The 26,987-nt window shown below is 40.2% G+C and overlaps 1 protein-coding gene across 2 annotated transcripts; it reads left to right on the top strand.

Moving 5' to 3' along the window:
• Positions 1–10,690: 10,690 nt before the first annotated feature.
• On the top strand, positions 10,691–25,620 carry LOC142339862 (uncharacterized). Of its 2 annotated transcripts, XM_075390180.1 has the most exons (6): positions 10,691–10,823; positions 10,901–11,137; positions 19,115–19,123; positions 19,728–19,816; positions 24,703–24,774; positions 25,095–25,620. In XM_075390180.1, the coding sequence occupies exons 1-6, from the start codon at positions 10,820–10,822 to the stop codon at positions 25,221–25,223; spliced, it is 540 nt and encodes a 179-aa protein (XP_075246295.1). In that variant the 5' UTR covers positions 10,691–10,819; the 3' UTR covers positions 25,224–25,620. The 2 variants fall into 2 exon arrangements, with proteins under 2 accessions (XP_075246295.1, XP_075246296.1); XM_075390181.1 differs by lacking the exon at positions 19,115–19,123.
• The last annotated feature ends 1,367 nt before the right edge of the window (positions 25,621–26,987 follow it).

The raw sequence follows: 26,987 nt of genomic DNA, 5'->3' as shown, positions 1-26,987 counted from the left end.
AAACTGGCATACATAAAGAGATCCCGTATCGTGAGATCTGTAGCAGCCCAGCCCAATGTGATACTTGCCTAAAGGGGTTTTTAGAAACGAGTGCTATTAATAGCCAGAGCTACGAACTTGCAAACAATTACTCCAGACACTTTTGATCTTTCTGCGGTCGGTAAACGGTTTTTGTTATCTCCATCGAAAGCGTTTGTTTCTATCAAAGGGCTGGCGTTTGTGTTCTCAATAGTTTCTATTTTATTTGAATTGATTTTTTTCTCTTGAACAAATTGCCCCTGGTAGCAGTGTTTGAAATTTTTCCTCAAGTGTTGCCATTTTGGTAGTATTGTTCGACAAAACGCCTGCTCGAAAAAACAAACCACTAATCATATTTTAATCGAAAAGAAAATATATACTAAAGAATTATTCATGCCCTATAACTATTAAGCTCCATATTCCAAAAACGTTTTGTGCTGATCAAATTCCTCATAAGCCTACAAGCTATAAGCCCGCCGGTTGAAAACTTTTGAGGATAAACCAAACTCGGCATTAAATTGTTCAAGAAATTAGGCAAAAACGGGAACAAAGAAACAGAGACAAGAAACGTTCGAGCTCTTCTGATTACACGGCTGACCAAATTTTTATGCACAAATTGTTTCTCGGGGCGAGGTGTCAACGCTAAAAAACGCAAAATTTTGTAAGATTGGCGTTGAATGCGTTGATTTTAGGTAAGATCTACGCCCGAGCGTAGATCTTACAAAAATTGAACGCATTCAACGCTAATCTTACATAATTTTGCGTTGAATTTTGGTGTAGATCTTACATATTTAGCGTTGAATTTTAGAGTTGATCTTACATAAATTCAAAGCATTCAACGCTAATCTTACATAATTTTGCGTTGAATTTTGGCGTAGATCTTACATATTTAGCGTTGAATTTTAGCGTTGATCTTACGTATTTTGCGTTTAATTTAGCGTTTGTCTTACATAAATTCAACGCATTCAACGCTAGTCATACATAATATTGCGTTGAATTTTGGCGTAGATCTTACATATTTAGCGTTGAATTTTAGCGTTGATCTTACACAAATTCAAAGCATTCAACGCTAATCTTACATAATTTTGCGTTGAATTTTGGCGTAGATCTTACATATTTAGCGTTGAATTTTAGCGTTGATCTTACATAAATTCAACGCATTAAACGCTAATCTTACATAATTTTGCGTTGAGTTTTGGCGTAGATCTTACATATTAAGCGTTGATATTAGCGTTGATCTTACATAAAATCAACGCATTCATTGCTAATCTTTCCATTCTATTTCAGACCACTTTACGATTTCAAAAGTTTTTCAAGTTTTTTTTCAAAAAGTCAATTTTTTCACTGTTTCGACCCCCTATACTTCACAGGTTAGAAATATGAGGTCAGAAAAAAATCATTTTTCGGTGCTCTTTTCTAGTGCAAAATCCAATTCAGACCATTTTACGATTTCAAATTGTTCAAGTTTTTTTTTTCAAAAAATTAATTTTTTACTGTTTCGATCCCCTATACGGCACAGGTGAGAAAAGTGAATTCAGCAAAAAATCACTTTATGACCATTTTAGGAATTCAAATTTTTTTCAAAACTTGTTAAAAACTTTAAATTTTTAAATGGTACGCCTCACATGGTAAATGCGTTGAATAAGCTAAATTAAATAGTACGCAAAATCAACGCAAAATATGTAAGATCTACGCTAAATTCATCGCAAAATATGTAAGATCTACGCTTTATAAGAATTGCGGCTCTTAAGTAAACCAAGGTAATGTGGCACAATGGTAGAAGAGGCGACAAGCAAACAGGAGGTCAGCCGTTCGAGTCCCATACGCAATTGGAGGTTAATAGTTCAAGTGGACGCTTTGATTTTTTGTAAGATCAACTCTAATTTCAACGCAAAAATATGTAAGATCTACGCCAAATTCATCGCTAATTATTTAAGATTTACGCTAAATTCAACGCTAAATATGTAAGATCTACGCTAAATTCAACGCTAACTATGTAAGATCAACGGCAACTAGCGTTGACGAGTCGGAAAATTCACCGCATTTTTCTTACATAATTTTGCGTTGAATGCGTTGAATTTTTGTCTTCAAATTCAACGCATTCATCGCAAAATGATGTAAGAAAATTGCGGTGAATTTTCCGACTTTTCAACGCTAGTTGCTGCTGATCTTACATAATTTTGGCCAAATTTCTCGGCCCTATCACAACTTATGATTTTGCGACACTGTCCCATTTCGTGCATATCCATGCGCCTAACAATACTCAAACGGCATTGAGTCATTGACTCCGACATTCTCTCAACAGAAATCTGATCTGCATTTCTGTCCCAAAAAAAGGTAATAGTTTCATTAAAATAACTGACAAAACTTTTAAGCATGCAAAGTTCTTTCCATACAGTGATTACAAAGTCTTCACAAAAACGGTTAAATACGAGCTGACTTCCATAACAGGAACTATGCCAAACCAACACCAAGCGCCAATACAGAGAGTATAATTATCATAGAACTATTACCATCTTTGATTATCATCCTATATACCGCAACAAGTACAGAGGCTTTTTTGGTGCCGTTTTGCAAAGGCGGTCTCAACGTTCATTTTCCGAATGCTCGAGTCTACGGGTACGGAAGATCCAATAAGGATTCTACCTCCCAGGGAGAAAACTGATTGGAAACTGAAAGGAAACCACGTGAAACTCGAGGCATATGCAATGGACTTGATTTGCTAACAAAAAAAGAGCTTCATGCTGGTTAATTCCTCACCATCTGAAAAAGTACAACTGGGGCCTAATCAAAGGTTTGGTGATGAAATCGCTCTGAGATAAGGCCCTCAACTTGTGCTTGTGGTTAAGCGTTAACAGTTGCCCATGCTTTACATTGCCGAAAAGTGGTTACAATCAGCTTAAACACCTGAGAATTTGCTTTTACTCGTTCAATCTGTTCGACAAACATGCGATGATTTTGAGGTTGAATCGTGTTTTCAGAGTTTGAAAATAGAAGTCTTTGCAGATCAAAGCACAACTGATGACAATGCAAAGCTAGAAATCAGAGCTAACGGCCTATGAAAAAATTAATCTGCAAAACTTATGATGTTAAGATCTTTAAATCTCTTGCAAAAAGCTGACCAATACCAATTTCAGAAGACTACTAATATCAGAAGAAAATCACCGAAGCAAAATTTGGAAAACAATCAGATGTGGATAAGGTCAACTTTTTTTATTTCTTTCTGCACTGGAGCTGCAGTTCAATCAGCTTCTAAGATCATGAAACGCATCAAGTAGGCTGAGCGGGAACAAAGAAAATTCCTCCGCTGACATCACATATATAATGATCAAGATAAGCTTGACTTTAGTGCGAAACTCAATTATTCATCATTTGATCTTGCGTGCTCAGGCGATGCACGACCGTTGAGGCATCGATAGGAACATTGTTGTGGAGCTCATTGATTCTCTAGGAGCTCAGTGCTTCTTTGTTTTAGTCAGCTTCTTGACAAATTTCGAATATTTATGCATTTTGTACTTGCTGTTCTTTAAAATTTGCCTTTAATGCCAATACGATGTTGGATACTGTCAGAACTGTTAAATGTATAAAGGAGTTGAATGACATTCTTTCAATTGACAACTTCTGATTAACTTCTGGAATTTTTTCTGCTAGCCCCTCTGCCCTATATATCCAAGTTTTTAGCACCCCCTAAGTTTTCGCAAGAGCAATACTTGCATTTTATTGAAACAATAATTTCTAGATGAAATCGAGCCCTCATTGTCGCCGATAACACCAAAAATGAAATATTACAGAAAGTTTAATGAAGTTTGCGTTTTCAAAAATCAAACATCTAAACATAAAGTCGAAAAAAAAGACATCCAACAGACATATAAAAACAAATTGCGCACCAAAAGCTCTTAAAAATAAATTATCTGTAAGTATAAAATTGTGTCAGGAGATAAACAACACGGACTTTTCTGACTCTGTCATCTGGTGGGGGCAAACGGGGTCTGAGACGATGGCTGCAATTCTTTTCCCTTTTTGGTAAAATATCATCCAATAGATGTTGGGGTATTTCGACTGTTTGTTTGTAGAATTAACAGATCAAAACGATAAGTCAAACGGTAAATAGTCTCATGGCTAAGTACTAGTCCAAACCTGACCAGTTTCTTTTGATTGCTTTCCTATTTTCCTAGATTAGTATTACCAAAGCCTCCCCAAACAACTGAGCAGTACATAAAATCAGAAATAATAAATGGCTGATAAAGCTTTTTGACATGCTCTAGTGCATATCCCGAATCCTGTAAGTTAATGAAGAGAAATAAAAAAGGATGCAAGCTGAACATTTGCCACACGTGCATCAAATCTCAAATTATTAGCAACGGTGATCCACAGAACTTTCATATCACTGCATTGCCGTATGCCAAGAAGAGGTCAAACTTGCGGACCAGAATGGAAAATTGCACAAAACTTGACACTCTTAGACTCATCAAAAATCAAAAGGTTGCTTTCACATCAGGTTGTGCTCCAATAAATGCCTCAATTTTGTCTGGTTCATTGAAACTAACACGATTAATTGGAGTAATGTCGTCAGCATACTTGTTCAAATGGCCAGTCGCATCTGAAATTTGCAACTCATTGTAGACTAAATTGATTAAGATAGGGCCAAACTTTATTGCCTGAGGAACCCCACCATTTTGCAAAGTTGACTTTTTATTGTTGATATCCACATACTGTGTCCGATTACGCAAAAAATCGGTCAAAATGCTAACAAGGTGCAGCTAATTTATCATCAACTCAATCAGTCTGTCAACCGTTCGTTGTTTAGGAAACCGGTCGAATGCTTTGATCAGATCAAGATCAAAGATTGGCACATAATCACAAGTCTCGCTGTAATTCTGGCAAACGTGTTGCATCCGCAGCAATGCATGTTGCGTGAAACTTCCTTTCCGAAAAACTGATTTTTTTGGCAAGATCCTTATTATGGGCAGTAGAAACAAATTGGTCAAAAGGGAATCTTTCGAAATGACGAAACACAATTGATGGTACAAATATTGACTGAAGATAGCTTATAGAATTAATTTGTCCTTTTTGGAACTGGAATAAAAGGTCTTGAACGCCGATGGAAGTTAAATTTTCCTAAAAAGCTCAGTGTACAAAGATGGAGAACGGTGGCAAGGTTATGAAAATTCTGACAAAAAAAAAGAAGGTAGTCCGTCATGGCCAGGAGAAGTTTTCTTAGTCTTCTTGAGACTCTTTTAAATCTGTTTCAAATAAAAGTTAGGGGGCAAAATCAAAACCAACCATGAGGAATCAAGAGGAAAATCAGAAGAAATAATGGCAAATCAAACAAATGCCTCGTTTATCTCACTCCCGCAGTGAGGGGGATTTGGGCAGTGTTCTGCTTTCTATTCAGTACTCTTTTGCACAATTTTCAACAATTTTTTCAGTTTCGGTACTCCTTGGGCTGCAAATTTTAAATGATTTTTTGCTGAATCTCATCATTCAGACGCTTAGTTTCATACGAATGCCTCCTCTTGAAGGCACGTTGTTTTTTTCTCATAAGGTACTTTATCTGCGGAGATACATACTCTTGATCTCTACTAGAAACTTTAACAAGAACAAGAGGACAAGCAGGACTGTAGAGTGATCGCAAGGTTGCACAAAACGCAACTACTCGTCAATAGACTGAGTTGAATCTTTAATTTCCAGTATCCATGAGATGTTATAGGTTTAAGCAAAAAAATGAGATGCAAGTTTTGTGCAACGGCTTGCTTCTTCCAAAAACATACGAAAGATAATTTTTGGTTGTCTGCAATTCTTAATTACTGGCGCAATTTGTTCAGAAGGAAAAGAAGGAAGCAAACGAGATAACGCGCTTTTAAAGTGCTTCTTCTGTAGAAGCTACAAAGTGAAGCTGGGAACATTTTTAAGTAGGGCTCATCAAAAAATCAGTGATAGGCAATTGCTGAACAACCTTAGAAGCATCAATATCATCAAAATTGCCACAGATAGTAAAATGTGCTTGCGGATGAAAGCATGTTAATTTCTCAACGGTGTCACTGAAACGATTTTCATACAAGCAATCTTCACCAATTGCCGGAAGATAAAAAGCAACGCAGAAAATATGCACAGGCTGTGAATGTAAAATCAGCCACATTGCCTCAAATTTTTGCGAGGCAGGAATTTTAGGTTTCTCAATGGGCACTTCAGACTTACAAAAGCGCAATTACCACCATCAAGTTTTTTACCAGAATTAACTTCGTTCTATCGATTCTCCTAATTGTGTATCCGGCAATATTGGTATAGTTGTCTTGATTGTTGTCGTTCAAACAAGTCTTGGATGAAAGACACATTTCAATATTGTTCATAAAAAGTTCATTATGCAAATAGAAGTTTGCGTTAGGTTTCCTAATTTACTTGGCAATTAATAAAAACAACTTAGGATAAATGAAACTCTTTCTAGACATTTTGTGACCCACTTTTTCCCATCATGTACCTGAACAGACAAGTTTCTGACTCTGATGCTCTTTGGATCCGAACCATTAACAATAAGTTGGCGCCTTTTGGCTAATCAGTTTTGTTCTTTCTGAAGGTCGTCAGGCAAGAGATCAGGCGCCAAATACAGTTTAGTACTAAAAAAGCCGGTTTATAAAGAGCGATTCAAATCTTCCGTCAACATTTGCTTCCCACAGCGTAATCCAGATGTTGAGATGTGCCTGACAGTTTTTCCTCCAGTTGATTCCTCAGCAGCCATATCGCATCTCTTTAAAAAGTTTGTCACAACAATAAGCAACAAATTTTGTTTAAAATACGTAATCTGTGCTGCTTCAACCGCAGTTTCTACGAGATGGATATGTGTTCTCGAAATTGACTTGCAACTGTATTGATTGTTGAAAGATCAAAAGACTCCCCTGGAAACTTAAAAAATACCCTGGAACTTTCCTAAATCTTGTGTTATTTTTATTTTTAAAATTATAAATGATTGTTTACTGTAAGCAGTAGAGAAATGCTGTACTTATCTGACTTTCTTCCAAGTCTTTGAACATCCGAAAATTCTCACGGAGCTTCTAAGTGCTTCAACAAAATCTGGGCTGAATTTCTGCCTGAAAGATTTCACTCGACCCTGGTATCTCTCTAATTCGTGTTGCTCTTGGCGACACGTGACGTGTTGGTTTGCTTTGAAACCGGAGGATCTCCATTCATAACATTTTATTTTAGTTTCACAAAGAATATTATCAACAGCCTCAACATTTTGGGTGACTTCTGAATAAATTGGAACAACACATTGAAACCCATCGGATGGAGCAATTCAATTTAGCTTATCTTCGATAGAAGAAAGTTCAGATTGTATTACATTAGTTTCGCGTAATTGGGCAACCGTTTTCTCGCAGAAGACACAATAGCCAATCTTCCGTCATTTTTTCCGTGAACACCTTGATTTCGTCGCTATTTGCCTGGAGCAGCTCGTCAACAGTAGGATACACTCAGCAAAAACTCACTGAGAAACTACGTGCTATAAGCATAGCTGGTGGAACACTAACTCTCTTAAAAACGTACCTCACAGAAGGCTACAAAAAAGTCAAAACAGCATCCACGGAATCTACCGCGTTACAGGAATAGAGCAGAGTTACTCAAGAAAGCGCCACTTGGACCTCTATCCTTCAATCTGCTTATAGAACATCTCCCTGAAACAATATGGAGCAGGTGTTTACGTTACGATGACTCTTATAAAGTTGTTGGCACCAACACTGTGACTCTTCAGATAGACGCAAACAAAATGTTCCAGAAACGTGATGAAACTGAATCCGGCAAAATTTCTTTTACTCAGCATCACGAAGGAGGCAAACGTACAGCTTGGAGAGAGATTTTAAGAAAAACCAGAATTCAAGAAGGATTTCAGGATTGCTGTCTCTTCGGATCTTTTTTGGACAACTCAAGCAGAAGAGAGATTCGAATAAGTTAGGAAAGCTTTCTGGAGCATCAAGCAGAATAACTCCAAAGTTTCGTCTAGGTTCACAAGGATTAACCTCTACCGCAGCTACTTTTTTCCATTAATTTCTTTTGGATCATCTTTGTGGAAAGCAAGCAAAGCATACCTCAGAAAGATAGGATTTGTGCAAAAGAAAGCGGCTCTCTGGATCCTACAGACAACGCATCTGGAATACAAAGAGTGCCTGCAAAAACTCCAAATTTGTCAACTGACAATTCATCATGAGGCTCACGTTCTCTTTTCGTTTATGGACATCATATAACGACGATGCAACATTAAAAGTGAGGATCGCGTCTTCAAGGAAATTTCGAACGAACGAATTAGAACAGCGGGGAATGCCATTTTCAAACTATTAGTTATTAAACAGTTCATTTCATCTTATTGCATGTCAGAGGCAGCAGCTGTGGCCTCCTTATGGTTTATATTCTCGTAGCAAGCTGTCTTCATCACGCAATCGGAACCTGGAAACGTGGTAGAAGACGACGTTTGTTCGATTCCAGCATCATCGCAATCCCTGGTCTGCATCTAAAGCAGCTGAGCACATCTCAGTTCAAACTCGTCGAGAAAAACTAGAAAGAAGTCTATGCAGACAAAGGTTTCATTTTTGGCACGAAACAACAAATAATTCCTTCGGGAAGCACCCATTTGTTTCAGGCCCCCTTTGTCCCCTCAACAATTTAAAAAAGAACTAAAAAATGTGAAAGATCTGTGTGACATGGTCTACTATCATTTGGTTGGGTACCAAAAATATCGACAGCTACTTGACCGAAATCGACATCCCAGTCCTCAATCTGCTTTCCAAGCGGAAGCAGAGACCGAAGCTACTCGACAAACACCAGGAACTCCATCAAGACTACAGTCCCGAAATCAAGACCCTGACATTCCTGAGGAGGTACGGTGTTGGTATCCGTCTCCTCAGAAGCATGAGACACCGACCCTCCAAGACCAGAAGAGACTTTGAACTCTAATGCTAATGAATCAGACCGGTGTCCTAGATTAAATTCTTGGGCTAAAGTAAAAAGTAATCATGGCGAAACAGTTCAACATTTGCGAAAAATATTGGTGCCTCAGAAAAAAACATACTGTTGTGTGGGCTGCAACCAGCACATGGATCTTGCTAGCGAATGCACAGCACTCTCAAACGTTGCCATCATTTGAATCAAGCAACTCTAGAACAATTGCATGCTCATGTGCAACACTTGTCTGGACATTGGAGAACGATATGTTTTCTTCAGATGCAGAGCATTAACAAAGATTGAGCTCGAAATCTCTGAAATGAAGATAGACTGAAAGCTCTTCAATCTGGGAAACAAGCTCACCAAACTTGTCGACGCGAAACTTGCAAACCTAATTTTGATGTTATGTGACAAAACTGAAGAAAACTATGCTAAAGTGACGGCCTAAACGCTGGAGAAAGCTAACTCCATGCTAACTACCTCAGCCACAAAACCAAAAGTTAAATCAGAAGATCTCAATATCCCATTAAGCTGCAGAATACAAGGTATCGCTGACTATCCCGAGAAAACGACGAGAATCTTGTCGCAACTTCCCAAAAGGTCAAAAACATCCTACAATCCTTCAATGTCAATACCGAAGTAACTTTCATGAAGCGGCTTGGAAAGTTCGAGAAACCCAGAGTCAAACCAAGGACTCTTCTCGTTACGGTCCGGAAGGAGTACGATAAGGAGCTAATTATGGCAAAGATGGTGGAAAACCGCGAAAACCTAACGAACAAATCCATTTACTTTGATCCAAGATATGCTAATATACCAGGAAAGACAACCAACACCTAAACTTCGATGAACCCGTCGGACTAAAAAGACGACTGATCGAGCTACCTTGGAGAGTTGTAGATGCTACCTACGACAAACTCAACTCCTGCACCTGGCTGATTGCGTGCGACTGCCAGAATTCCAGGGAAACGTGGACAATTTTCTAAGATCAAACTCTGGATCAACTCCCCTCAGTCTCTTACTGTTAAGACTCCTAAAACGAACACAGGAGAGCGGTTTCTAGACGAGAGCAGTGTACCATGCGAATCTGTTCGGCAAACATTTCAACTGTGACTTTCAACTCATGAAGAACTTCAAAGAACGCCTCACAAGACTGTTTTTCTGGTGCTTTGAGAAAAAATTTGATTACGGAAACATGTACATGGAGACTATCATGTTTGTTCAATGAATGCAGAAACATTATACTTTTGACTGAAACTCCTGGCGGAAACGAAAAGTTTAATTGGATGGCCCCAAATTCTTCCCGCTACGTGAGCCAGATGTCGAGTTGTGCCTGATAGCCGTTCCTCCAGTTGATTTCTCGCAGCAATATCTATTTAATATGTTTGTCACAACAATTTGCAACAAATTTTGGTTGAAATACGTACTATTTTCAAACTATAGCTGTGCTAGCTTTTAATAAATGCATATTGTTCACGTATGTTAATGTATAAACTTCATGTATAAATGGCGGGTGCGGGGGTGGCACTAGCAGAAAAGATAACTTCTGATGATAATGCATCGGTTGATATAAACATCTAACGAAACGAAAGTGGGAACGTTTATGAATTTCGGCTACGAAAATGTAGTTTATATTAAAAATATTTTAACATAAGCAATATCCTCTGATGCATCACTTTATTCTTTTAACTGAAAATACACAACGGTTTATACAGACTTAGAACTGACAGACGCGTCACAGATCAATATTTGCACAAGGATGTGAGGGTTTATTCTGAAGTTCAATTTCTTCTGAAGCTCTTGTGTAGTTTCAGGACGATTGAGTAACTTTTGTTTTAGATTTTGATTAATAGATCACTAACGTAACAAATAAAGAATGGGTGAGTTTGTAAACTTTTTATTGCATCGTGAATTGAAATGCGACTTAGCTCTGAACTGATGAAATTTTTCCGTTCAGGTAAGAAAACAGGCAAAGCAGCTTATCCCGTCCAACCAACTGCATCATATCCCACTCAAGCAGCACCATCGACATCTTATCAGCCGCAGTCGTACCCCCCTTCAGCGCCATCAGATGCGCCTCCTCCGTATGCGCCCCCAGGAGCCTACCCTCCACCTCAGCAGCAGTACCCACCCCCTGGTGCGTATCCACCTCCGCAGCAACAATACTATCCTCAATATCAAATGGGTGCACCAGGTACGTTTTAATTGCTCTCAAACAAAGTTTATAGCTATTTTATTAGTCGTCTTGGTCTTTTGATGTGATTTTTTTACTTGAGGTATTGTCGGACCATTTGACTTCTCGTACTCAAAAACTGAGTAAACAACGAAAGAGTTGTTCTATTCAAATGAGACTGTACTGTTGGTCTCCACGAATTATTATCTTATTATCAGCTGCGATAGCGAGCTATCATTGGCCTTCTCTTGTTTTTACAATCACAAGAATTTGCAGTGGTGCTCTGTCGTTTTACGACTCGAGGAAGAGTAATGGTATTTAACAGCATTTTTTAAGCTGAAGCAAGTTTGCTCATGACTTGAACTTAGATTTCTTTCCTGTAGAACGTTGTTTTCTGTTTTTGAACATTGGACTTTATATGTAGCTTAGTTTTTAATGTATATTAATTATCAAGTAGGAACTGCTGGTACTTTTCAAGGTCAAAGCAGAATTTGCATTTGCTTGTATGACTCATCTATTTATATAAATTTTGCGGAGCAGTCACTCACGTTTGTGGAAGCAATAATAATAATAATAATGCCCACTTTAAAAAACGGTAGCGAATTTTGCGATTTTTTTGCCGATTTTTTCGACTATATGTTGAACTGATATTCTGCTCAACTCTAAGTTAATTTTTTTTGTGGTTTCCTATGAATGAATTAGTCCGGGGGTCTTGGGTATCAATAGATCAGACAAATATGTAACCATTTTTGCTTTTTACAATTATTTGAGAATATTTGGTTTGTTTATATTTTTTTTAGTAGTTTGTCAGGTAAAGAACTTGTTTTTCAGCTTGAAGTTGGGTTCCTACTTCAGCTAAAGCATTACAATGTTGATTCTCAAGTAATCGGTTTTTAGTCAGATATTTTTTCGTGTTCTCTGAATTTGGCTTTGTATAATTATATTAATTCCTGTGCCCTAAAGCTGTTTATTGTTTCACCCTCATTTAGGAATGTTCTTGAACCTAACCTGTTCTGTAAAGACACCGTGCACTTCTCCTTTCATGGAAACCATGTTTTCACTATTATTCTGTTTAACATCATTCAATACTTTAAATATCGTTGCTGATATTACTCTCCTGTTATTAACTTATCTATTCCCCCTTAGTGCAGCCTTCCCCACTTCTAGCCTGATGACTGATCAAACCCATTGTCCATTCTACAAGGGTGCCCTACGTAGGGGAGGCGTCTGGTGTCATACGTGTTATAAATATATTCACGTGAAATGCAGTGGCCTAGCCGCAGCGAAAGAAGGGACCGAAAACTTCAGCTGCAAAAGCTGCTCAGGTTACCGCAGCCACCGAAACAGCAATCGCAACGCCGGCGCCACACAATGATTTGACCGTTCCCGACACTGCACTCATGTATCCTGCAACATCGCACGCCCCCGAACGTTCCGTCGCCGCACCATCGAAAAATTTTCGGGAGAACTTTCAGCCTCATCACGCGGTAACAGTGCGCGAAATATACCGCGAGGTCGTCACATGGAAGCCATTGTTCTTCACGCTCAGTAAGAACAAGACAGGGGAACAGTTTGCCGAAAACCTTCACAGTGTCCTCTCCCCGATTGCTGTAAACACGGATAGATCCGATATATCTCTGACCCTCTGTATGATACTTCCGCACTTAACTCTCAGTCGAATAAAGAACACGGTCGATGGATCGAACAATAAGACCATCAAGCGTAGACTGCGAACTGTTCTGTGAAGCGGAGGCAATCCAAATGACAATGAATTCCAGCAACAAAAAGCAGCACTCTGACCTCAAGATGTTCAACGATTTCATGTCTCGTGGTAAGATCAGTAATGCTATTCGTGTTCTTTCGAATGAGCATAAAGGCGGCGTGCTCGCACCTACCGATCTCATAGACGGTAGACCGGTCCTCGAGATTTTACAAGACAAACATCCTGAACGGCAACCCTTGGAGCCCAACTGCATTCAGAGTGAACATCCATGCACGCTTCCCTACCACCCCGCTTTTTTCGACAAAATCAGTGCTAGGCTTGTCCGAAAGCATGCAATGAAGACTCATGGCAGTGCCGGGCCTTCAGGTCTCGATGCCGATGACTGACGTAGACTACTTTCTGCTTTCGGGCAAACCTCCACTAACCTGTGCAAGCTTGTTGCCAAGTTTGGTTAGAGGCTGGCCACTTCCATAATACCACCAGATGATTTGATTGCATACAATGGTTGTCGACTAGTGGCTCTGGATAAATGTCCAGGTGTAAGACCTATTGGTATTGGTGAAGTTATGCGTCGCATTACCGGACGCATAATCATCGACAGCATCAGGTAAGATCTAACATCCCTCGGTGAAAACATGCAGCTGTGCCTGGGCCAGAAATGCGGCATAGAACATGCCATACATTCGCCACAGTTTTGATGATCCCGAAAACGAAGCAGTTCTACTAATTGATGCCAAAAACGCATTTAACGTGCTCAATAGACGAACAGCATTAGAGAACGTGAAAGCCTTATGCTCATCCTTGCATGTTGCCTTACAGAATTCCTATAGCCATCCGTCTCTACTCTACATCGGTAAGTCGACTATTATGTCTGAGGAAGGTACGACACAAGGCGATCACCTTGCGATGTCAATGTATGGAATCATAATCCTACGCCTAATATCACAATGACTCCTTGACACAAAAATGGTATGCTGATGATGATAGCGTTATCGGTAAGTTGAAAGATATCAGGGCACTCTTCGACAAGCTCACTCAGCTTGGTCACAAGTACGGATATCTTGTCAATCCTCCGAAGTGTCAGTCAATAATTAAGCCAAGAGGCGAGCGCCAAGCGTCAACTGAGTTTGCAGTCACAAATGTGGAAATCACGCAGGGCGCTCGAGCAAGGGATCAGTTATCGGTAGCTCTGAGGCCAGTAAAAATTTCCTGAAAGATGCAGAAATTAATTACACAAATTGTTTGACAGACTTGGTCAATTTGCTCTCACCTCTCACCAGAATCCCTATGCATGTTTGACGAAGAGAGTTCAACAGAAGTTGAGCTTCCTCTCTCGTACTACACACTCCATGGACGGGGTTCTAGACAAGGTGGAGGAGCGGCTTGGCCGAGTCATACCGAACATCGTCGGCAAAGAAATAATCCAAGAGTAAAGAGAACTTTTCTCTCCCTCTCAGAATGGGAGGGCTTAACATCGCCCTCCCACAAGATCTTCATAAAAATCTTGAGCAATCAATTGAACTCTCAAGTCCATTGGCGTCATTCAATAATGATTCATTCGAAATTCAAAATGTGAATTAGAACAAACCAAGATCAGTCACAGACAGAAAGCAGACATGCAACGTGAACTCATCTCGAAAAAATCCAGAAGCGAAAACAGTCTACCAGAAATGAAGTATACCATCCAGCTGGCCTCGGACAAAGGAGCATCTAGCTGGCTTAACACGCTTCCGTTATCAAAACATGGTTTTGACCTCACGAAGACTGAGTTCCGTGATGGAATAGAACTTCGCCACAAATGGGATGCGAAGAACACGCCATCTATATGCCCATGCGTGAAAGAATTTAGCCTCACCCATGCCCTACATTGCGCCAAAGGCGGGTATACGCACCTAAGACACAACTTAATTCCTGTGCCCTAAAGCTGTTTATTGTTTCACCCTCATTTAGGAATGTTCTTGAACCTAACCTGTTCTGTAAAGACACCGTGCACTTCTCCTTTCATGGAAACCATGTTTTCACTATTATTCTGTTTAACATCATTCAATACTTTAAATATCGTTGCTGATATTACTCTCCTGTTATTAACTTAATCTATTCCCCCTTAGTGCAGCCTTCCCCACTTCTAGCCTGATGACTGATCAAACCCATTGTCCATTCTACAAGGGTGCCCTACGTAGGGGAGGCGTCTGGTGTCATACGTGTTATAAATATTTTCACGTGAAATGCAGTGGCCTAGCCGCAGCGAAAGAAGGGACCGAAAACTTCAGCTGCAAAAGCTGCTCTGAGGTTACCGCAGCCACCGAAACAGCAATCGCAACGCCGGCGCCACACAATGATTTGACCGTTCCCGACACTGCACTCATGTATCCTGCAACATCGCACGCCCCCGAACGTTCCGTCGCCGCACCATCGAAAAATTTTCGGGTGAACTTTCAGCCTCATCACGCGGTAACAGTGCGCGAAATATACCGCGAGGTCGTCACATGGAAGCCATTGTTCTTCACGCTCAGTAAGAACAAGACAGGGGAACAGTTTGCCGAAAACCTTCACAGTGTCCTCTCCCCGATTGCCGTAAACACGGATAGATCCGATATATCTCTGACCCTCTGTATGATACTTCCGCACTTAACTCTCAGTCGAATAAAGAACACGGTCGATGGATCGAACAATAAGACCATCAAGCGTAGACTGCGAACTGTTCTGTGAAGCGGAGGCAATCCAAATGACAATGAATTCCAGCAACAAAAAGCAGCACTCTGACCTCAAGATGTTCAACGATTTCATGTCTCGTGGTAAGATCAGTAATGCTATTCGTGTTCTTTCGAATGAGCATAAAAGCGGCGTGCTCGCACCTACCGATCTCATAGACGGTAGACCGGTCCTCGAGATTTTACAAGACAAACATCCTGAACGGCAACCCTTGGAGCCCAAGTGCATTCAGAGTGAACATCCATGCACGCTTCCCTACCACCCCGCTTTTTTCGACAAAATCAGTGCTAGGCTTGTCCGAAAGCATGCAATGAAGACTCATGGCAGTGCCGGGCCTTCAGGTCTCGATGCCGATGACTGACGTAGACTACTTTCTGCTTTCGGGCAAACCTCCACTAACCTGTGCAAGCTTGTTGCCAAGTTTGGTTAGAGGCTGGCCACTTCCATAATACCACCAGATGATTTGATTGCATACAATGGTTGTCGACTAGTGGCTCTGGATAAATGTCCAGGTGTAAGACCTATTGGTATTGGTGAAGTTATGCGTCGCATTACCGGACGCATAATCATCGACAGCATCAGGTAAGATCTAACATCCCTCGGTGAAAACATGCAGCTGTGCCTGGGCCAGAAATGCGGCATAGAACATGCCATACATTCGCCACAGTTTTGATGATCCCGAAAACGAAGCAGTTCTACTAATTGATGCCAAAAACGCATTTAACGTGCTCAATAGACGAACAGCATTAGAGAACGTGAAAGCCTTATGCTCATCCTTGCATGTTGCCTTACAGAATTCCTATTGCCATCCGTCTCTACTCTACATCGGTAAGTCGACTATTATGTCTGAGGAAGGTACGACACAAGGCGATCACCTTGCGATGTCAATGTATGGAATCATAATCCTACCCCTAGTATCACAATGACTCCTTGACACAAAAATGGTATGCTGATGATGATAGCGTTATCGGTAAGTTGAAAGATATCAGGGCACTCTTCGACAAGCTCACTCAGCTTGGTCACAAGTACGGATATCTTGTCAATCCTCCGAAGTGTCAGTCAATAATTAAGCCAAGAGGCGAGCGCCAAGCGTCAACTGAGTTTGCAGGCACAAATGTGGAAATCACGCAGGGCGCTCGAGCAAGGGATCAGTTATCGGTAGCTCTGAGGCCAGTAAAAATTTCCTGAAAGATGCAGAAATTAATTACACAAATTGTTTGACAGACTTGGTCAATTTGCTCTCACCTCTCACCAGAATCCCTATGCATGTTTGACGAAGGGAGTTCAACAGAAGTTGAGCTTCCTCTCTCGTACTACACACTCCATGGACGGGGTTCTAGACAAGGTGGAGGAGCGGCTTAGCCGATTCAAACCGAACATCGTCGGCAAAGAAATAATCCAAGAGTAAAGAGAACTTTTCTCTCCCTCTCAGAATGGGAGGGCTTAACATCGCCCTCCCACAAGATCTTCATAAAAATCTTGAGCAATCAATTGAACTCTCAAGTCCATTGGCGTCATTCAATAATGATTCATTCGAAATTCAAAATTTGAATTAGAACAAACCAAGATCAGTCACAGACAGAAAGCAGACATGCAACGTGAACTCATCTCGAAAAAATCCAGAAGCGAAAACAGTCTACCAGAAATGAAGTATACCATCCAGCTGGCCTCGGACAAAGGAGCATCTAGCTGGCTTAACACGCTTCCGTTATCAAAACATGGTTTTGACCTCACGAAGACTGAGTTCCGTGATGGAATAGAACTTCGCCACAAATGGGATGCGAAGAACACGCCATCTATATGCCCATGCGTGAAAGAATTTAGCCTCACCCATGCCCTACATTGCGCCAAAGGCGGGTATACGCACCTAAGACACAACGAAATCAGAGACGTGTCTGCAAACCTGATGGATGACGTTTGCCACGATGTCCAGATAGAGCCAAAACTTCAGTCGCTCGATGGAGACATTTTTTCGAGTAATTCCACCACTACTGATGATGACGCTCGACTGGAAATCAAGGCAAACGGTTTGTGGTGCTCCCGCTCTAATCGCACTCTCTTCGATGTAAAGATTTTCAACCCTCACGCGAAGAGCTGCCCTAAGACCATACAAGATGCATACAAATATCACGAGAGCATCAAGCGAAATAAGTACGAAGAGCGAAACCGAACACAGCAGTTTCAACGCACTGGTTTTTGCTTGCTCGGGCGGTGCTGGGCCGTCACCGTCACGCGTTATGAAACAACTCGCAACCAAGATCAGCGAAAAACGCGGAGAGCCATTCGCCGACACTATAAGCTCCATCCGAACGAGAATCAGCTTCGCACTTTGAGGAGCTGTGTTCTCTGCTTGAGGGGATGTCGCGCCCTCAAGCCTCGTGTTCTCAGTGAGACTTCGATTAGCGCCGTCGTGGAGGAGGGAAGGCTGCACTGAGTGTTTGGCTGCTTAACTTTATTCCTTTGCTTATTCCTTGATATCCTATTTTTATTTTAATCCTTTCTTACCAGTTCCCTATGTGTGCTATATATATAGGTGCTTTCCTCTCCACTTGTTAGTTATTTTTTTTGACTTACAATGATTTACCATGTAATGACAGGTGCTCTGTAACTGGGGCAAACATAACGTATTGGGGGGAGGGGGCACAAACCGAAAAGATCCTCGAAATATTTCCAGAACCAGCACAACTGTCAAATTTTTCTTTGAATTCGTGGGGCTATCCAAAATTTAAATTTCCAACGCAACATTGTATTGATTATTTGTCAGCACAGAAGTCTTTTTTCAATTGACTCGCATGAAATCTCGAAATTGTGCAATTGGGATCTTCTTTAATGTTAAAGTATTAGAATTTTTGGTTCGTAGTTTTCCTGGTCGAAATTTATTGCTCCTGCAATATCACTTGCCGGTTGATTTCTTTTGTTTCAATTATTTATTGCTTACTTGGTTTTCTCTTTTTTTCTTATAGGTTTTCAACGCTTGCATTATATTCGATGTTGCTGCTATAATCCAAGAGGACAAACTCCAGTGTAGTATCATTTAGTTAATAGTTGTTGGGGAGAAAATCCAGTGTTGCTCACTTCGTAAGCTGATTTTCAGTTAGTTTAGCAAAGTGGAAATTTTAACAAAATTTTTTCAAATTAAGAAAGCTCTTTATATTGAAATCTCGTGTGCTCTGTAGCGAATTTTGGTTTTGCTGTAATTTAAAATCATTTTTCCTGCCTTAACTCCAAAACCCACTTTCCAATCACTTAACATACAATTGCCCTTTTTTGACACTAATGAAATTTTTCTGACTCAGTTGTTGATTAGGGCACCTCTTTTAAGTAGCATATAACTCAGTGGGCATATGAACCCCCTCTTCGCTTCACGTGCTATTTTAAATAATAGTGTGCTATATAGCAATACTGTGGGGGAGGCGTTCTATCTTCTCTTTAAATGCCTGGCTTTTTCAGTTCAAATCTTTCTCTTTTCTGCCAAGTGCTAAACTTCTTCAAATAGATTTTTCATAGAATAAAGGGTAGCGGCTCTTCAGCTTTTCATTCGTGCTTTCTTCTTTTGTTTCCAGCCTACTACGGTAATGTTTATTTCATTGCTTGCTTTTTTATAATCAACGTGCTTGTTTGACAAGCCTCAAATTTATAGTCTCAAAACAGCTGTTTGCAACATAACTATCTGCTGACGCAATTTCCTCCTGCTTTGCTTGCTCTTCTTTTGATTAATCATTGATGACGTAGTTTTTAATGTGAAAACTTCATCACTGTTATAAACTGATTTCACTTTGCTGCTTCCATTGAATTTGAGCATAACAAAAGTTGTGTGAAAAAAATTTCATGTCAGGTTATTTTCCCTTACGTCTCTAAACGAACAACTTGCGCCAGTAAATTTACTCGAATTTGTTACTGTTTGCCACGCTTGCTACTAACAATAATGTGTTAATTAGACATAATTGATTGGTAGCCTAGTTGATAAAAAATTAATTTCACCCTCACCCCCTATCATCTGAACCGATAGTTTCACCCGGATTAAATTTTTTTTTATATGTTTGGTAAGATTTGTTATTGAAAATTAGGGATACGTAGAATTTGTGGAATGTTTTTAGTGTAAAATTGAAAGGGTTGAATGAATCGAGGTGAAAAGAAATCGAACTTTCTGCGGCCTAATGTTTGTGTAATTTTCAGGTGGTGGATATCAACCGAGCATGCAGCCTAACATGATGCAACCAGGAGCAGTACCTCAGCAGTCCAACTACAATTTCAGCCCCAGTGGAGTAAGTGACGCAGTGCCCAGATTCAAAATTATTTAAAAGTTGACAAACATGCATTAGTTTATTAATTGCTCTCAAATGAAGTTTGAAGCAATTATGTTAGAAATGCGGTCTTTTTTATGCAATTTTTTCCTTCACCGATTTTTCGAGTGACGCCTTTAACTTTTCGTCCTCAAAACGGTATAAACAGGTAAAGGCTGGAGGGGGTTAACTCGCTGAGACGCTTTCGTAGAGTCTCACTGGTCTTAAGCATGTGATTCACCGAAACTGGTGAGGAGAATAGTTTGATGGTGTAAATGCTGGTTCTTGTTTGAACCAGGTGGACCAAACAAAAAAACGTCCAAAGAGTACGCAAGCAAGAAATTATCAACCGTTGTTAAGGTAAAATTAGGTTTTTTAAGAGGACTTGTTGAACCACTACACCGCACAGTTATAGTAGCAAGGTTCACTGTAATTTATTTTTGTGTATTCAATATTGATTTAAGACCATGGGATGTTTTGATAAATTATAGGGTTTCGAAATATACGTTATTTTTAATTGCTTCGTTTTGTCAATCTGGTGGAATAATTTTTGAGGAATGTCTGATTTATTCTCAAACTTTATAATATTTGCATCGAAAATCAATTTTTATTTTGTGCATGAAAAGGTAAATTAACGTTTCTGTTATTTTTTGTTTTTTGGTTAGTTTGAGCTTAAATTCATCAGTTTTTCATTCGTAGCTTAATAACATATTAAGATCTGCTAATAAAATTTTCAGTTCAATTTAAACGCTCTTTTCTCTTGTGTGAATCAATATTCAGGCGAATATTTTAAATGAATTTGTGATTCTTAATTGAAAATGCGTAATCGAAATTATAAAAATTCGTTTTATTTATTTTGGTGATGAAAAATGTTGACCGTAAGTGAGAAAATGTGACGAGGCAGTTTCATTGTTGTACACAAAAATTTTTCAAAATGCAAAAGAACGTTTTGTGACGCAATGACAGTAATCGAGTGTCTTTTCAATAGCCGCAAAGCGATAACTGGTGCTATTATTGGCCTTCTCTTGGTTTTTTCTTTGTCAGGATTTTTTTACGACCATATAACGTCACACTTTCTCCAAATCTGCTTTTTGTTCATTTCTTCATGCAGTTCCAACTGAATTGTGTTCGTGATGTCATTTTTCACTCTTAGTGGAGTGGGGTTTTCTTTCATTTGCTTGATTAAGTTTTTAGTTTCACGCGACTTGCCTCTCTCAAAAAAATGGCTTCATAACTCTGAAACTGACTTTTCTTTACATTAAGTCAAAGAGACGAGGTCAAGTGAGTGTGGGTGTCACACTAATTGAAGGTTATTTCACAATCTAAAAGAAGCAGTTATAATAAATTATGCAGATTCTTTGTCAAAAATCAAATTAAAACATCTCAGCGTTTAATAAAAGGTGTTTTTGGTCTGTTTCTTTATCTTTTTGAGACTGCAGATCTACGAAGCTATCTACGAAGCTGAGTAGATCTCTTAGAGCCTTTGTTATAGCCTATAAGTTTGCGGTTCACCGAAGCTGTTGAGATTAGAGTTATAAGCGTATGTTGACAACAATGACAGTAAGGAGAAATTGTTCAAATCCGCTAAAAAAAATCACTAATATTTACTATGCGTTTTTCCGAAAAACGAAAACTAGTGTAAACGTTTTTTTTTGTTGATTCTCGTCCTCATCTTGAGAATAGTAGCAAAGCAGTAGCAGCAAACTATGCTGTAATTGGACAGTGTCAATGATATTTTCGTTGAAGACCCATAATGGCCCCAGTGAAAGCCGAAGTGTTCCGTAGTATTAATGAGAAATAAGGAGGAACTGTTATAAATGTAGTACATGAAGAAAATGATGGTAATGAGCAAAGACGCTCCTCTCTCTCTCTCTCTCTCTCTCTCTCTGCACACTACACCGCAGCAGCATCGTCGGCTATCGCGGTATGGTTGTCTTTGAGACGACCACGCTCTCTAGAAAGTCGAATATCTTCTTGGCTTCGATCTGTAGAGCATCGCTGACACTACTGTCTGGGCCAAAAGCGTTCCATTTTGGTAGCATCGTCATGGCGCATTTGCTCAACATGTGCTTGACTGAGTCTTCCTCTCCGCATAGGAGACACAGCGAGTCTTCAGCTCTTCCAAATCTGTGGAGGTTATCTCTTCTCAAGATGCTCTTCCCAGTCTTGAGCTGTGCGATGGTACATTTTTGCATCTCGTGCACTGCTCCAATCTGGAGGGCCTGGATGCTCTTCTTTTGGTCATCAATCCAGTTGTTACTCGTCCGGCTGCTCTGAGACTATCCAAGTCCAGTACTGAGTTGTCTTTGGCCAATTCAGTGGCTTGGTTTGCGAGGTGATCCGGGGTTTCGTTTCCTTCGATTCCCGACATGTCCAGGAATCCAGTACATCAGTACATGGATACTGAAGATCCTTCTCGCTGCAGCCTGGTTAGTTCGTTCCATATTTGCAGACCTATCTTGGATGATTGTTTGTTGGTTCCTTATTTGGTGCGCGGCCATTGAGTCGCAGAGGAGGGGATCACTGGGTGTGTTCCGTACTTCGAGTTTTCTGCAATAGCGCATCTCGCCAGACTCGGTCATAAGCCTTTGTGAAGTCCATGAGCGCTAGTACCCCTCTCTGGGGTGGCTGTGCTTCCAGTGCATCAAAGACTGTCTGGGTGATCTTGGCTATCTGGTCCACAGTGCCGTGTCCACAACGGAAACCTGCCTGGTTTTTGTTGGAGCCATTCCTCTTATCTGCTAGTCGCTTCTGGACCATCCGCTCCGTCAACTTCGATATGCAGCTGAGAAATGAGATAGGGCGGTAGCTTTCCACCTTGCTGGCGTCTTTTCCATTCTTTGGAATCGCCACATTGTCGCGCTTTCTCCAGCTGCTGGTGGTTTCCTTTTTCGCCCAACTCATGTTGAGGTGCAACACCGCTTCTTTGGCCTTCGGAGAGAGCTCGACGAGGATGTAATTTGATACTCCGTCGAGGCCCGGGCTCTTCCCTGTCTTGATTTGGGCAAGGGCGAACTCCAACTCGTGGCGCTTGAAGGTGCTGCATTGGGTGGTTTCACCACATCCACACTCTTGTTTGATGGCATTCCTGTCCAGGCGGCGGACAGGTTTGACCTCTTTCTTGTTGTTGTTGTTGTTGTTGTAGCCGCAGATATTCGGTCGTCAAGGTCATTGGAGTGGGGTTGTGGTCCTAGATGACTGATGGGATGGTTGGCTTCTCGCCTCGGTGGTGAGGACTGTCAGCCCCCTCCCACCAGTCACCTGGGGAAGGCTTGCAGCTAGGCTGTCTTGTGTGTTGGTAGTGTCTTGCGTTGCGGGTTGAGTCATTGCTTCGCTGGTTTCTAGGCCCACGAAAACAGCGGCGTCAATCGGGTGAGTCCACAGGGACTCAACTGTGAGGTTTGTTCTCCTAGCTTCGCAGTTGAAAAGATGGTGGGTGTTGTGAGGGCCTTTTCCACAGGCATTGCATGCGTTGGGTATGGTGTCCTTGATGCGGTGGTTGTAGCTGTTTAGCAGAGTGCTATAGCCAGATCCTAGTTGGCTCAGCTTGCATCTAGATTCCCGCAGGAGCCGCTGTTCCTCCGGATTTATTGCCGGAGGCTTACACCCTAGTACTTTTGAAGTGGTGCTGTTGATGTGGCGGCGCACTTCGCGGGTATGCAGGATTTTCAGGCCCTCTTTGTATGCAGCGTGCGTGGTATGGGTCTTCTTGTCGATCAGGTCTACCACATCATTTTTGAATTTTGCTTCCAGAGTAGGTTTCAAGTTCCTGTTTTGCTGCTGATTTACAGTGTGGTGGTCTACTTTGTCACGCTGGAAAAATCTTAAGAGAAATTGTTTCGAGAGCAGGTTGTTGTGCTCCTGTACCGGCAGCGTTTCGGTCTCTTGGTGCAGGTGCCCGGCATCTGTCATACGCGTGCAACCAAGAACAGTGCGGAGTGCTGCATTCTTTTTCATTTGTATTTTCTTCAAGTTCGTTTGGCTGATGGTAGGCGTCCAAATTGGTGCAGCGTAATTGATGACACTTCTCCCAATTGCTTTGAAAGTCGTATTCAGCGTCTCTTTGGAGCATCCCCAGGTGGTACCAGCAATTTTCCTCAGAACGTTGTTACGGTTCTGAACCTTCTCGCAGACTTTCCTAGTGTGCTCATTGAAAGTCAGCTGGCTGTCTAACGTTACACCAAGAATCTTGGGATGACTTTCCTTGGGAAGCTGCTTTCCGTTCACATGGACATTTGGCACGTGTTTTTGCTCTGCCGACCAGGTGGTTAAGACCGATGTTGTGGACTTTTCGGCTGAGAGCGACAAGTTCCTGGAGCATAACCATTGATGAAGTTTAGCTAGGTAGGAATTCATTTCACTAGCTAGGTTTTCAAGTACTGGCCCTGAGATTGCGATGGTAATGTCGTCTACATACGATACTATTTGTATGTTGCCGGGCGGTAATGGCAGCTTGGACATGTACAGATTGAATAGTGTCGGTGACAGGACACCCCCCTGGGCCACCTCTTTCTTGTTCTTCGGTATCCTCGACACTGCCAAGAAAGTCTGACAGAACAGGTCTGCCTTCAAAGACGCTCCTCCGGATCTTTGTAAAATTAGTACTCAATGAAGACAATTGACTTTTCTTGCTAAATAAACCCCCAGAAAGAAATGTTTGTGTTGTTAACTTTAATTAACGTTTAATAAAACAAATGTGTTGTTAAAATCAAAAAATAGGTTTCTTTTTGGTCTGACTCTTTAACTATCTTTTTGAGACTGAAATCTACGAAGCTATTGTGGTTCTTTTCTGGCAATCTGCTAGCTATGTTAACAAAATTTAAGTTATTTATTTAAGTTTTCCGGAAAATAGATATTTTGCTTTTTAGCAGCCCGTGGTTGTGACAAATGCATTTGACGCAGGAGCTCGATTTGACAAGAATTCACAGCCCAGCATTCCGGTTAGCCGTCCGCCAAGTTCTACCGCTCAAGAATTTTAAGGTGGATTGAAAAAGCTTGAACAGCAAATAGTAACTATTTTTATCTATTTGCTCTTGGAGGAATCTAGATTTATGAATTCTTAGAAAACATGCTATGATCAAGTATGAATTCCTGGGTGATATATGATTTCTTAGGCAACATGCAAGAATGGCACTAAGAAATACGCTATTATTCGTATAAAGGTTTTCCAAGAATTGCCAATTCGTAGAGTTTTTGAAAATAATACTCTCAGAACTGTTTCTATTTTTTAAACTCGATTGAGAGATAATTTGTTGTTCAGCCCCCTCCCCCTGGAGTGTATGCAAACTCTGCCCAGATGGCCTCTGCACAGGGACACACTGTTGTGATGCAGCAGCAGAAGTCTGACTTCCTCACGGGGGGAACTGGCGGAGGGTACACCCTCATATGACGAAAGAACAATTAAACCCCAGGGAAGAACTCCCTTCAGACTGTATATGGATTCAGTGAATTTGGGGACCACTTTTTGGAGTCGAGAGAGAGAGTAAACAAAAATTATTTGACTGCTTTGAGCGGATAAGAGAGTGAACATATTTATTTTGCTTGTGTGACTTGAATGATAATTTGTGAATATTTGCAGTCCCTTGTTTCGGACATCGTTTGCTGTTCAAACAAGACATAGTCTTTAAAGGCTGCCAGCTCCTTTGACTAATGTTTTGATCTAGTTATTGAAGTGAACGTAAATAAGGTCAAATTTGTTGTTCTCATTCAAGTTAACGAGACAGAGAACAATTGACGTAAACTTGACATGCCAATGAAACATTTCTGCACCTCGAAGTGAAAGCCTGTCGCTTAAGTTTTAAAAAATGCGGTCCAAATTGCAAGATTTGAGAATTTTTTTAAAACTTTTGTGACCGATGTTTTTCTTTTCATGCCTGTCGATACACAAAACTGACTTTCGAACGGTTAAAAAACCCTATTCAAAAGCGGTCAATTTAATATGAAACATTGCAATTTGAACGTCTGATTTTGTCAACAAGAATTGTAGGTACCAATTCACAACTTCTGTCATGTTAACTCGACTGGTGTTTTTCTAATGTACAAACCTCAATTGTTGTTTTTATTTTTAATCTCGCTCCCTAGTTGCTTCCTACCCGCTCTTGATGTCCTACCGTCCCAGATTGAGTGCTAAATATTTCATACTACAGTTAAATTCGAGATTATATTTACATATTAGTTAGCTTAGATTTGATTGATTCATTCCTTAATTATCTAAATGCTAAATGTTGAATAGATTGTTCTTAATGTTTGAAATAATGTACATTGATGTAGTTTTAGTAACAAATTCAAGCAGATTTATTCTCAGTTTTGAATTTTGGTTTCTGACACCAGCTATTAAGTGAATTATATTTCCCAAAACTTGTGACAAAAAATTATTACGATGGTTATCGGTTAGACCCAACCCATCATGGCATATTTCTTTGGAAATTACATGACTTAAGAGAGCTTACTCGTTCAAAAAAACGCATTTACACAAGTGTTTCATTATTGTCGTGTCTATATTGTGAATCATATACAAAATTTTTAGTCAGCTTTTAATTTTTCGGAATTATCTCATCTTTATAACATGACCAGCGAATTAATATCAACAATTCAATGACAATATCGTATTTCCAAGTTTTTATTTTAAAAGTTAGCCTAGGGTTTGAAGTCCCTTAGCTTCAAATAGCTTTTCGTTTTAACACAGTTATGGAAAAAACGCATTTCAAAAACTTGCATGCTCTATAAGCATTTGTTGATCTCATTGTGTCTGAATGATGCTATCACTTCGTATTGGCAATTTTGAAGTTAAAGGCTTTTTTATTGCTCATTGAAGCCTTAATATTATCAATCCTTGTCGAACTTTTTTGTAGATTTTGTTGGCAATATATTTGAATTTTAGCCGAAAGCAAGTTTTTGATTTCCTTAATTGTTCAATTCCTCTCGAACGAAATGAGAGGCAATTATTGAAAATTTTTGTCTTATGCCATTGACATATTTTGACCTCCGTCATCTGCATTCTTGGCTAATTTTTCTGCCAATTAAAATTGGGTACCTTCAAAATAGAAGATAGTTTAAATTCTTACGAAAGATACCCGTGTAAAACAATGGAATTTTAGCAGTAAGATCTAACTCTTTATTTTACTAGAATAAAAACTTCTGTTTTAGATTCTGA

This window comes from Convolutriloba macropyga, chromosome 5 (assembly GCF_964194025.1).
Source record: "Convolutriloba macropyga chromosome 5, txConMacr16.3, whole genome shotgun sequence".
Classification (NCBI taxonomy): Eukaryota; Metazoa; Xenacoelomorpha; order Acoela; family Convolutidae; genus Convolutriloba; species Convolutriloba macropyga.
This window is presented reverse-complemented; position numbering and strand designations above follow the sequence as displayed.